The sequence below is a fragment of the Hyperolius riggenbachi genome, chromosome 5 (assembly GCF_040937935.1).
Source record: "Hyperolius riggenbachi isolate aHypRig1 chromosome 5, aHypRig1.pri, whole genome shotgun sequence".
NCBI classification, from domain to species: domain Eukaryota; kingdom Metazoa; phylum Chordata; class Amphibia; order Anura; family Hyperoliidae; genus Hyperolius; species Hyperolius riggenbachi.
Window position 1 is genome coordinate 124,039,479 of NC_090650.1, and position 13,724 is coordinate 124,053,202.

General features: G+C 43.0%; 1 protein-coding gene across 1 annotated transcript in view; it reads left to right on the forward strand.

Annotated features, from left to right (window-relative positions):
• Positions 1–13,724, forward strand: part of STT3B (STT3 oligosaccharyltransferase complex catalytic subunit B) — a 181,086-nt gene that overhangs the window by 153,623 nt on the left and 13,739 nt on the right. The window contains exons 10-13 of the mRNA XM_068236220.1: positions 1,836–2,044; positions 8,422–8,609; positions 10,454–10,625; positions 12,922–13,095. Coding sequence (XP_068092321.1) covers positions 1,836–2,044; positions 8,422–8,609; positions 10,454–10,625; positions 12,922–13,095 — 743 coding nt within the window. The remainder of the gene's footprint in view (positions 1–1,835; positions 2,045–8,421; positions 8,610–10,453; positions 10,626–12,921; positions 13,096–13,724) is intronic.

Genomic DNA, 13,724 nt, shown 5'->3' on the forward strand with positions numbered 1-13,724 from the left:
CTTCTCCAAGTTTGATGTCCCCAACTGTATGCCATTTATTTTGTATGGTGCTAGACCATTGGTACGACCAAAATGCATGACTTTACATTTTTCAACATTGAATTTCATCTGCCATGTTTGTGCCCATATAGCCATCCTATCCAGATCCTGTTGCAATATGTCACTATCTTCCTGAGAGTTGATGATTCTGCACAATTTTGTATCATTTGCAAAAATAGCAACATTGCTCACTACTGCATCCACTAGGTCATATACATTGAATATCAAATATAAACAGTTTTTTTTCCCAGCATACAGTGGAGCCCCTGTGTCTTTATTTTAAATCTACCTGTATGGTCACGGGTTGGTATAATCTCAGGCAAATGCGTGCTCAATATATCTCAATATATCTTCAGTGTTAGATGCCTTTCTCCACATTTAGTGGTGAGGGGGGTTTAGGACATGCAAGATGGGCAGCATCTCATTGAACTGAGACAAGGGGGGGGGGGGGGGGTTCTTCACAGGATACGATCACTTCAAAAACATAGGTAACTCTCTTTTACCCATACAATTTGAACACATTCGCTATTTCTCTGTCCAGTTTAAACACTGGCATGGCTATGGACCTCAAGGGCTGAAGTTGGGCATCCCTGATCAACAACATCCAGGTGGTAGTGCACAGCAGGATGCAGCTTGGGTTCTGTAATAATTGCAAAGACAACTGCAGGAAAAATTAAGCAGCTGCACAGAGTAACCAGTCACAGTCGTTCAGGCACATAAACCAGTTTGTTTGCTTTGGTCCACTGCTGGTACACTTTAATGTCCCTGGCAGCTCTCCAGATGTGTTCTAGTCTAAAGGTAGCCATACACTGGTCGATTTGCCATCAGATTCGACCAACAGATAGATCCCTCTCTGATCGAATCTGATCAGAGAGGGAACGTATGGCTACCTTTACTGCAAACAGATTGTGAACCGATTTCAGCCTGAAACCGTTCACAATCTGTTGTGGTGGTGTTGCTGCTGCCGCCGCTCCCCCTCCCCCGCCGCATACATTACCTGCTCCGCCGGCGTGAGTGCCCCCGGTCACCGCTGCTCCGTCTCCGCTCTGGTCTCCAGGTCGGGCATGCTTTACTTCTTCCTGCCCGGCAGGAAGTTTAAACAGTAGAGCGCCCTCTACTGTTTAAACTTCCTGCCGGGCAGGAGGAACTGAAGCATGCCGGAGACGGAGCAGCGGTGACCGGGGGCAGTCGCGCCGGCGGAGCAGGTAATGTATTGCCGCTCTATTGCGAAGGTCGTCGGGCACTCGAACGCCGCTAGCGACGCGCTCCCTACCCACGGGCGATCGACGGTAATTTTCCGCACAGAGCGATCGACTGGATCGGACGAAATGGATCGAAATTCAGTGTATGGCCAGCTTTAGGCATTCCACAATCCAACATCTCCATATTTGTTCCTCCTGAAAGCCTGCAACACGTATGACTTTACATTTTGTATCATCACCGCTCAGAGCGCTCATGGTAAAGGTGTAGTCCACATTTGACATTTCTTTGGATTTAGTTAAGAATGTCTTTTTTTTTTTTTTTAGCTGATCTCCTCTACTATCCTTTTCGTGCCAAAGCATTTGTGTGAAGCACTCTTTTCACAATTCACAGGAATTGGATTCCATTAGCAAGGCCAGCTCTGTAAACAGTTGTATTGTGTATGTGAGATTTATGTCTTCACTATAAAGCCTGTTACAGTAGCTGTGCACTTTGTATTTCATGAGGTGTTTGGTACTGGCAGTAAATAACATGGGGCTTTTCTGATGTTTATAACTGTCAGTATGATTAAATACTGTAACATTTTCTCCCTCCAGTTGCCCTGTATGCAATCAGCGCTGTTTATTTTGCCGGAGTGATGGTTCGCCTGATGTTGACATTGACTCCTGTGGTTTGCATGCTGTCTGCTATTGCATTCTCCAATGTCTTTGAGCATTACCTGGGAGATGACATGAAAAGAGAGAATCCACCAATAGAAGACAGCAGTGATGAGGATGGAAAGAGCTCTGGCAATCTCTATGATAAGGTAACCCATAGCAACTCTGCATAATGGATTGTTTTGGTCCCTCTCCCCCCCCCCCCCCCCCCCCTTTTATTTGGTGAGTAAGGCTTACATATGCCAGATGGTTCTCAGCCGGGCTACCTCTGCCAAGAATCTAGTGTGTGTAGGGGGTAACCCTGATACTTTGTTGAGAGATCTGGCCTGCCGAAATAATCTTGGAGTGCAGGAATGGTCATTCTACACCTTACCCCTCCTCCATCATTGTGCGAACTGCTGTCGCTCTGCCCCGTTCCATAGCAACACATCTGTACAGCTCTTGGACCCAAACTGTCACTTGATGGATGGAGTCTCGATCCCTGCTGGAACCCATGAGGCTTAAAACTTGATGTTAGAAGAATAGGGAGATTGCTGACGTTTGCGAAATGCTACTGTCCTGACTTGTGCTGGGACTTTTAGTACTTCTGGACCAAAGACTCAGGACATACAGAGAACTGGTACTGGGGTACAGAGCACACTTTACTAGTTCACATTGTTATCAGTAACTCGTTGACACGGCTATACACATTAAATGTCTCGTTCGCATATGTAGCATTTTTTTTACTTGTTTTATGTGAATATATGTTGCATTCTTGGATAAATAAAGCTATGAAGTAGTTTTGCTGAAGTATTGAAGGCGGGCAGAAAATGATGGTGTAGGAATGCATGTTCTTTTCCAAAGAAAACAGTTAACATGTAGGTTGTAATTACAGATTCCAGCTTAGTCTTGTGTCAGATTTGTATCCTCCCATTTAAATGCTTTCTGTATCATTTTTAAACGTTACCTTGAAGAGTCACTCCGTGAAGTATAATTGGACTGGGCACTAAATAACTTTTTTGGAATTAATACTTTCTTTACTATAGTCCAAAATGTATTTGCTGCTGATCAGTCCTTGTTTATCTTGTAGTCACTTGTCCATATTCCTCCATAGAAGTTGTCAGATTGCTGGTAGTGGTCCATAGGCAGCTTCTGGCTGGAGAAAGGACAGGTCCATGCTTAACCCCTTGAACACCAGAGCAATTTTCACCTTTCAGCGCTCCTTCCATTCATTCGTCTATAACGTTATTATTACTTATCGCAATGAAATGAACTATATCTTGTTTTTTCCGCCACCAATTAGGCTTTCTTTAGGTGGGACATTATGCCAAGAATTATTCTATTCTAAATGTGTTTTAATGGGAAAATAGGAAAAAATGTGGGAAAAATTATTATTTTTCAGTTTTTGGCCATTATAGTTTTTAAATAATGCATGCTACTGTAATTAAAACCCATGAAATGTATTTGCCCATTTGTCCTGGTTATAAAACCGTTTAAATTATGTCCCTATCACAATGTTTGGCGCCAATATTTTATTTGGAAAAAAAGGTGCATTTTTTTCAGTTTTGCATCCATCCCTAATTATAAGCCCGTAGTTTATAAAGTAACAGTGTTATACCCTCTTGACATAAATATTTAAAAAGTTCAGTCCCTAAGGTAACTATTTGTTTTTTTTATTGTATTTTTTTTATTACAAAAAATAAATAAATTGGGGAGCGTGGGAGGTAATGAGTTAATTTATTGTGTAAAAGTAATGTGTTTGTATATGTAAAATGCTATAGGGTGTAGTTTTACTATTTGGCCACAGTGTGTTTGATTACATGCGACCTGTAAGCGTCCGGGAGGACGCTTACAGGAAGCAGTACGAGGCTGGATAAATCACAATGATCGCGCTGTTTCTAATAGAAGCAGCGGATCATTGCGGGGCCTTAGATCAACGAACGGGAATGGATTTTCCCGTTCATTGATCTCCGGGCGAGAGGGCGGCGGCATGCACGAGCGGCGGGAGCTCGCGCACGAGCGGCGGGAGCGCGGACAGCGGTGGTAGCGCGGAAGATACGGATTTCTCTGTCCCTGGTTTTTTAGGAGGGAAAAAAGGGACGGAGAAATTCGGACCGCGAGTGGTAAAGTGGTTAAATTGAGATTCACGAACAATAGAGTGAGCAGGTTCTTCCTAATAAAACATGCTTAGATTGTTGACACAGCTGTAGGGGATCGACAAACCCACAGAAAAGTGAATATAAATTCACACCATAATGTACATGATCTGATTTTCAAAGTTTTTCAAAGTTTCTTCCAGGCTGGAGATCACCGGAGAACCTGAAAGCAGAGTAGATTTTTTTTTTTTAAGTCTTTAGTTGACAAGGATTTGCAGCCCTCGTCTGTAACCTTTTTATATCTTAGCGATAGTTTCTGAACAGTTATGGAATTAGCATTTGTGCAGTTGTAGCTTTGAGAGGCAGTAGAGATGGGGTCTGGCATGCTGTGGTCTGTGGAATCTCAAAGGGTCAGACTGAGCAACAATTGTAGCTGTGTGTACCTGGCAAGAAAGACTGCAGAGCGCTGTAAAAAAGTTAGTTTGCTGATGGGTAATTTATTTCCTGGTGATAAAAATTCTGTCACGTGTGTATGTTTGAAATTTTACAATAAGCTGTAGTCTCCAGACTAGGGATGATCTAGCACAGCTTTGCGAGACTTAAAATTGTAAATTCGCATACAAACTCAGACGTTCGCATCCGCATGTAAATTCTTTTAAGAGTTTTCAGCAAAGAAATCGCACCGCACTAGTGGAAACTGGCCCTAACTTTTTTTGTTACTAGATTCCTACAACCAGCACATGTATATTTTATATTATCTACATAAATAATGTCTACTGTGCTGGGAATACCTGCCTCTATTCTGGCGCTCGATTCTGCGGCCGATAATTTCGGCTGCTTGATTCTCGTATCTTCTGTTCGTTTTTCTTTTTTTTTTTTTCTTCAATTATTTTTAATGGTGAATTGAGCAGCAGAACGATCGAACGGTGATCGGACATGTCGGAAATGATATATCGAGCCATCTTAATGGCTCAGAATCGAGCCGTGTATTCCCAGCATAACACACGCACACACCTCTGCTACAGATGCGAAGTAGCAAACAGTGATTCATCTTTGCATTGTGTAACCACCTCTGCAAGAAAGAAGGTAATGAAGTGCAATCACAATTCAGACTTTTTTTTCCCTAATTTTAATTGCTCTACAAAATGCAAGCACTTGGCTAGGTGGTGAATGCAGGGATAACAGTTTGATTATACAATTATCGTTTTGAATGTCAGATTATTTTCCATGCTGGTTGCCACTCAGCAGGCGTGAATCCTAGACTGCCTGCTGGTGTGTAAGTGTTACATTATGAGCATTAGTCTGCCAAGAGGCCACCTGGGAACAACTGGCTCCTCTTGCTTTGTTTTGAAAGGAGCAGTCTGATGAGTTCAGCTTAACAAGTTTGAAGCTGGGGTGACAGCACGTGTATTGGACACCCTGGTGTCTGGGTTTACGCAGCACGGAGTTGTTGCTGCACAGAACAAGCTCCGTGTAACTGTAATTTTGTAAATGTTAATCTTGCTTGCATTTATACAAATGTTATTATCCATTATGAAGTTGTTGTTCTTTTGCTAGCTTATTTACCAAAGGCTTATAACTTGCTTCTCGTTTAGCGTTTCCTTTTTTGAAGATGACTTCAGAGTTAAAGTGAACCTCAAGTGAGAGGTGTATGGAGGCTGACATATTTATTCCCTTTCAGAGATTACCAGTTGCCTGGCTGTCCTGCTGGCCCACTGTATTTAATACTTTTAGCAATAGACCCTGAACAAGCATGCAGGTTAGATGTTTCTGACAAAAAAATTGACAAGATTTGCTTTATGCTTGTTTTAAGTGTGTGCTTCATACACTACTGATGCCAGAATGATCAGCAAGACTGCCAGGCAACCAGTATGGTTCAAAGGGAAATAAATATGGCAGCCTCCATACACCTCTTGCTTCAGGTTCCCTTTAAAGGGAACCTGAACTGATAAACTGAAAAGGATATGGCTTTTTCCTTTTCAAATACCAGTTGCCTAACTCTCCTGATGATTCTGTATCTCTAATACTTTAGCCACAGCCCCTCAACGGGCATGCAGATCTGGTGCCCTGACTAAAGCCAGACTGGATTAGCTGCATGCTTGTTTCAGGTGTGTGATTCAGCCACTACTGCAGCCAAAGAGATCAGCAGGACTGATTAACAAATGGTATTGTTTAAAAGGAAACATCCATATCTCTCTGTCAGGGCGGTGGAGTCTGTACAAAAAATCATCTGACTTCTCAGTTTATGAAACCTCCAAATCTGACTCCAGGTACCCAAAATGGCTCAGGCTCCTCGACTCTGACTCCTGAGTCTAATACTTACCAGGGCTGTGGATTTGGTATAAAAATCATCCGACTCCCGACTCAGACTCCTCAGTTTATGAAGCCACTGGCTCCAGGTACCCAAAATTGCTCCGACTCCACAGCCCTGCTCTCAGTTAAGGTTCCGTCTAGGTGCTTGCACCTTCTCGACAGCTGCTGCCCTGTTAACTGCCTGTTCTCATTCTCTCTTGAGTTCATATTTCATGAAAAAGGAGCATAATGCTCTGAAACATCACAGCATCTTGTATTGGTCTAACCTGAGCCTCTCTCTGTCCCCCTTGTGCCTCTCTTCCCCCTGTGCCCCCTACTCTACCCCCTCCTTGTGCCTCTCTCGCTCCCCCCACCCCCCTTCCCCATGTGCCTCTCTGTCTCCCTCGTGTCTCGTTCCACTCCCCCAGCCCAGTGTAGAGTATGTGCAGCGGAACAGCAGCACTTTTCTCACATGCTCCTAGGATGCCTCCAGCGATGAGTGACCTTGTCTCGCCCTCACTGCTCCCCCTAGTGCTGGCTTGTCCTGAGTGCATAATAACAAGCAACAGGCAAGAGTAAGCTGGCAGTAGGGGGAGCAGTAAGAAGAGGCCGCTCATCGCTGGCGGCCCCGGGGCAGGTGAGGACATGCTGCTGTTTCTGCTGTGCATATTCTGCTAGAGGAACGGGGCTGCAGGAGCACAGGACAGGGAGTCCCAGACTGTACACAGTGGGAACGTGATCATTGCAACGAGTCGGTGGGCCGTTGGTGTCCTTCATACTTCAGAAGTGTTCATAAGTCGGGGACTGAATGATGGCCCTCAGTGAAAAGAACACTCTATTCCCTTTATTGAAAAGTACAGAATAATAGACTTTTGCTCCCCATTAACCCTTTTTAAACATTCAGTTAAAAATGCTACTTAATGGACAAATAACCGTATATAAAGTAGAATTTTACATTTGCAGTTTAGCTTTAGTTTATTGTAAATGTATCGCCACTAAAACTGCATTCATCCGCCTGCTGCTTTTAAGCTCAATGGCTCCCTCTGTGATATTGATAGACATTCATAATGATGCTGCTTGGGGTTTAAGCTGCCTTCTACAGCTCCAACGGCTAGAAGTCTGATCATAAATTCATATAATCACTCGTAGAATAGAATAATAATTGCCGATCTGCTTTCAGCCTCACTTTTTCCTGTAGACTTGGCAGGGCGGCGGGAGTGTTGCTAGATCTGCGGCCCTATCGCAGTGACATTGGTGTGGGAGAAGCGAGCTCTTATGACAAATTCCCTTTTTTTCTAAGGTAGAACATTAAAAATAAATCATTATGTTGGCTTTTCCTTTACAAATGTGTGTTGCGTGAAAAATACACAATCTTTGGCAGTGGTCATTCCAGGTCTGGATTTACATCACAAGAGCCTATAGGCACAGATGTCCTGGCATATTAGACTTCGCCCTTTATAAACCTTCAAACCCCCACCGACCCGCAAGTTCTGTTGTTTCAGCTGTCATTTCTCCCTTCCCTTGCCCATCATAGGTCACAGGTGTCCCTTAGTATTAGGTAGCCAGAAGCACCCTCAGTTTTAAGTAGCTAGTGGTGCCCCTGGCTGAAGGGAGATCTTGTCAGTGGAATGCAGAGAGCCGGGTGAGTTATCTCTCATTTACACTCTCATTGGAACTCTGCACAGGGAAGGAGGGAGGGAAGCGCTCTGAGAGGGGAGTGAGCTGCCTTTCCATCACCAGGCGCCTGTAGGCATGTGCCTACAATGCCTTATGGTCAATCCGGCCCTGGGTCATTCCTTTTATCAGCGGGCACAATGTTGATCCTCTAATGAAACGCCAGGTGATTTTAGTTTATATGAAGATATTTTACTATGGATGAAATTGTTGTTGTTTTTTTTTACCTTCCCTTCCACGACCGTGCAGATAACTCTAAGCCCTGTGAAATATGTCATTTGTGCTGCTGCTCACAACTCCCAGCCTGATTTAGAGATATGCTTTATCCCCATCGATCAAATGGAAGCCAAGGTTTGACCTAAAAAGACGTTGAATGCTTTATTTATAATTAGTAGATTTTCAGATGTAACTTCCTTTTTGGCAGGGATTCTGCTGGCACAAGTCACTTGGCAGCTCGGCAGCTAATTTTCTTCCTGTCCTTCCAGGCTGGTAAAGTGAAGAAGCCGGTGTCTGAGCAGGAGAAGGCGGAGGAAGGCCTGGGGCCCAATATTAAGAGCATAGTTACCATGCTGATGCTTATGCTGTTGATGATGTTTGCCGTACACTGTACATGGGTAACGAGCAATGCCTACTCCAGTCCTAGTGTGGTGCTGGCATCATACAACCATGACGGGTAAGAACAAAGGCTCAATATATTCTTACAAGCACCGATGTGACTCACAATCTTGAGTGAACCTGGAAAATAACTGCCTGGCATTAGCTTGTGTAGAAGATGCAGTACCTCACAGGTATTGGAGGAATTGCTATCTCAGGATCTGGAGAATTATAGTATGATGTTAGCATAAAAACACACAAATATGAAGTTAACAGTCAGCACAGTTATGACGTTAAAGTTGAATTCTAATCTTACAGTAAGGATGTAATTAAAGTGGATCCGAGGTGAACTTTTACACATTGCATAATTGTGTTCCTTTCCTATTGTTTATAGGGCATTCATCAAGCCAAATACTTTTTTGTTTTTGTTTTAATACTCTAATTCCCTATAAACTAAAAAAGCCACGCCCACAGGTTTTCAGAGAGCCAAGGCAAGGGCTCATGGGAGCTCAGTCTGGGCAGGAGGAGGGAGAGGTGTTACTAGCCATTGATTTCAGAGGCAGAGGGGAGGAGGAGAGGGGATTAGGCTGATGGCTCAAGATACAGATAAGCCTGTGTAATGTTTACAAACAACATGGCCGCTGTCATTGTATCACAGGAATAAATAATCATAGTCTATTAAAACTGTTTGCAGCTAGATTTGCTGTGTAAACCATCTAAACTTTAGGTAACATATATAGACAAGTTACTTGTTATAGTTTTTCATCTCGGATCCGCTTTAAGTAATTGGACCACAGGTCATCCCTCTCTCCAAATCCTTAGTAATGACCCCTATAACAAGTTCTGCCCCCATGTCTACTTCTCCCATACTATTGGGCAAAGTGAGGATCAGTATTACTTATCTTTAACAACTAGTAGTGTAAGCATGCCTCAAGTTTTACTGATCCAAAGAACACTGAAGAATCTGAGTGACACAGTAAACCTGGACCAGATTTTTTTTTTTGAATTGTCTACTACTAGGAAAAAGTGTTTGCAACCCTTGTTTGAGTCATAACTGGTCACTGTTAAAAGATAAAAGTGGAACCCTCCCCCCTCCAAGATAGCTGTTTTGGATAGCCTTTGCTTTGCCCAACAATGCACAGTAAGCACAGCTGTGCATCTCTGACCTGCCCTGCAGTGCACTCTTCTCCTCTTTGAGATGTAGTAGCTCGACTTCTATAGCAAGAAATCCAGGCAAGTTTTGGGGCCAGCTGGTGCTCTGCAGAGCAACTTTATTGACAGTTTGTTTTTTTAGGTAGTAAGGCTACACATTATAGGTTTTAACTAGTGACAGGTGTGCTTTGTTTTTCTCTATGCTTAGTTTTTTTGTTTTTGCTTTTTTATTTAACTTGCTCACTGGTTTGCAACTCTGCCATATACGACTGAGCAGCTTTTATTACACTTTTTTTGTGTTTTGCCCTTTTTTGTCATCCTTGCCTTTTTTTCCCCTCAATATGAAATAATTTACCCACATTCCACAGCTGCATTTGTTACAAGCTGAGCCATGAAACGCCATGAGATCAGATCCTTCAATCTAAATAGATCTGCTTGAAATAACATGGATCGAGTGCTGAAACCATAGCTTGAACTCTTTCAACATATTTACATTACTCTTATTATATTGTTTTGGGTGCTATCTGGTCCTCTAATAGCGGTTGTTTTCATTTATAGAAAAAAAGTTTCTATACTTATATTATCAACCGTTGCTACCTCTGTTCATCACCCACACATTTTTACACTGTTCCCATAACAGTCCCTGGTAAACACTGGTGCATTTGTAGGCGTGGTAATATTTTGAATTTGGGGATGATTTTTTTTTTATTTTTTTTTTTTAACAATGAATCAATTTCAAAGTTGTGTTTGACATCATCAGTCTTGTTTCAGAACAAGAAACATCTTGGATGACTTTAGGGAAGCATACTACTGGCTAAGACAGAACACAGACGAGCACGCCCGGGTCATGTCATGGTGGGATTATGGCTACCAGATAGCAGGAATGGCTAATCGAACGACGCTAGTGGACAACAATACGTGGAATAACAGTCACATAGCTCTGGTAAGAACTGTGAAATGCTTTATGTAATCTTTCTTTTATGTAAAAGTACAGACAGCATTACATATTTATACACTACAAAACTCAATATTAAAAATATCTCCGATTGGATTTCTGTTTATTTGGGTCATCTTGTAGCGTGTGATGTGGAACCTGTTGTCACGTTGCCAGTGTAGTCCCCATGTAATGCAGAGGCCACAGCATAGCATGCGGGAGTGGGGGATTGGCAGAGCTACTGTCCATTGTTCCAACCCATGGGTCTCCTCTGTTCAGCCACTGTCTGCTTATGTGTCCTCCAGTCCACCTGCTGCCAATACTATTTAGCCTTCTGCGTTTTTCCCGGTTGCCATCAATCAGCCTTAGGGCTGGTTCACACTGGGCGATTTTGCAGCGCTTCACTGATTGCCAGCGATCAGCAAAGCGCTGCTGCTAATGTATCCCTATGGATACATTCACACTGCAGTGTTTGCGATTGTGATCAATCGCAAACGCGCTGGATGCAGCGTTTTGAGGATGATCGCACTGTGATTCTCCTCCTATTGAACAGGAATCACAAGCGCAAACTGCGGTGAAAGGCAAGATTTTGCCTGCTGAATAGCAATCGCGGATTGGGCGCCAATGTTAACTGGCCCTTACTGCAATGTAGACATCCACCATGAGACTTAAAAGTGGTGAGCAGCAGAATCCTGAACATGGCTGATTGCAGCAGTGGAGGAATGGGCTGTCAGAGGCTGAACTGAAGAGTTCCTTTGGTTGGAATGAGGAGAGATAGCTATAGCTATCCCCCTCTAGAACATCCATGGGGGTGAATGGCTGCAGAATCACTGATCAGGAACCACACTTTATACATCACTTCTGAAAAGTACTCTTCATAGGTAAAGCTCACCAATGACATTTTGCTTAAAGGGAACCTGAAGTGAGAGATATATGGAGGCTGCCATCAGGGCCGGATTTGTACTTTCCAGTGCCCTAGGCCTGCTGTCATCTAAGACAGATAAGAAAGTGTAATTTAGAGCTGCTGGGGTCAGTTTCACAGCTGTAAAGGAGAAAGTGAAGAAATTAGCAGAGTTCACTGATGTCTGTGAATGCCTGCATTAAAACTCAGCGGAACTTAGTTCTATCTGCTTTGTAATGTAAATCCCTGGTATTTCTCACATCAACTTGTATGATCATGATAAGAGGAATTGATCATCAGGTGAGGTGACAGCAGATGTTGATTGTCATAACACACCAGAAATTGTGAGAGACTTGCAGGGATTGGGGAACTCTGGAAATCGGCTATTAGTGCAGAGCAGGGCGCTGGCTGGCTGCACTGCGGGACCAGAAGAGATGATTTACTTTGACATATGACCTCTTCTCTCTCCAAGTCATGCCGCCCTTCTTATCTTATCTTATTTTATCGCCCTAGGCCTTGGCCTTTCTGGACTTTCCAGAAATCCGGCCCTGGCTGCCATATTTATTTCCTTTTTTAAAAAAAACAATACCAGTTGACTGGCAGTTCAAGTCCCATCCAGGTGTAAATTGATTGGTCCATTTTCAAGCTGCATATATTTGCATAAAATGTACATACATTTGCATAAACTTGAAAATATTTGCATCTCATTGATCATCCCTACCACTGACCTCTTTGCCTGCAGTAGTGTCTGACTCACACACATGAAACCAGCATGCAGCTAATCTTGTCAGATAACTATCAGAAATACCTGCATGCCTGTTAAGGGACTATGGCTAAAAGTATTAGCAGAGGAGATTAGGACAGCCATGCAACGGGTACTGTTTAAAAGGGAATAAATATGGCAGCCTCCACATATCTCTCACTTCTCGTGTCTTAGAAAAATCCATATTTTGCCTCTGCAAACCCACCCCTGTCACTTCATGCGTATTAGAAAACACCATATTTTGCCTCTGCAAACCCACTCCTGTCACTTCGTGTCTTAGAAAACGACATATTTTGCCATAGTGTGTCCTCCTATTTTTCTCTGCACTCTCCACATACCCACCCCTGTATAGCGATTCAGATGGATGGTTTTCAGTCTAGTCTTAATTTTTGCGTTTCACCTAGTAGTCTTCAGTCATACGTAATTGATTTAGTCAGTCATTTCATCTTTCTTTATGTGTATAAATGTAAAAGTGTTTTGTAATTCCTGGCTGTTTCCTCCTCGCTATGGAAGCCTGGGTGAGTCATGTTGAGAAGTGATATATAGCATAATTGCTTTCTTTCTGCTTTTAGTGCTTTAGCTAGCTCTTTTTCATCCCAGTTGTTTGTCTGAGTGACATTGTGTCTGCTTCTGTTTTCCAGGTGGGGAAAGCCATGTCTTCAAATGAATCCGCAGCTTATGAAATCATGAGGAGCTTGGATGTAGATTATGTATTGATCATTTTTGGAGGCGTAATTGGTTACTCTGGCGATGACATTAACAAGTTTCTCTGGATGGTTAGGATAGCTGAAGGAGAACATCCAAAAGATATCAGGGTGAGAGATTGTTCTGTTACATGCCAGACTGATTCTGTCTAACCTGGCACACTGCTTACTGCATTTGTTTAGTATTATGTACATATTATATTGTGGCACTTCTATTCTTTCATGTCTGGAGGTTACTGAGACTTCTGTGATTAAGCCTAACTTGTCTGAGTTAGCATCTATCAATTAACTGATTTTCTTTTTTTTTTAGCTGCTCTATAATAATTCCTCTGTCAGATAGTAGTTGGTGTAACATAGGCGTTATTATGGGTTTACATAACTGTGCCTAGTTAATGCCAGCCCCTTACATGTTTCTTAGTAGTTACGGCTTGTCTCCACTAGGGGGATTCACTGTTTCCCCATGTGTAAATTTGGACGGGAAAATGCAGCCTTTTGAAATTGATAGGCTGCTGTGCAACTTGCATACAGTGCAGCAATAAAAAAAAGGGGGGGGGGGAGGGTGTTGGAGGGATGGATGGGGTCATACATGTGAATCTCTGTAGCTATGCATTGCACGGCTAGGGCAGTTTGGATTTGATTGCTACATGAGACGCACTTCCTCTGCAGTGGAAATGGGCCCAAAGAGCCACTACACACGCTCAATACATGTCTCCCGACAGGGATCCAGATCCGATCTCTCG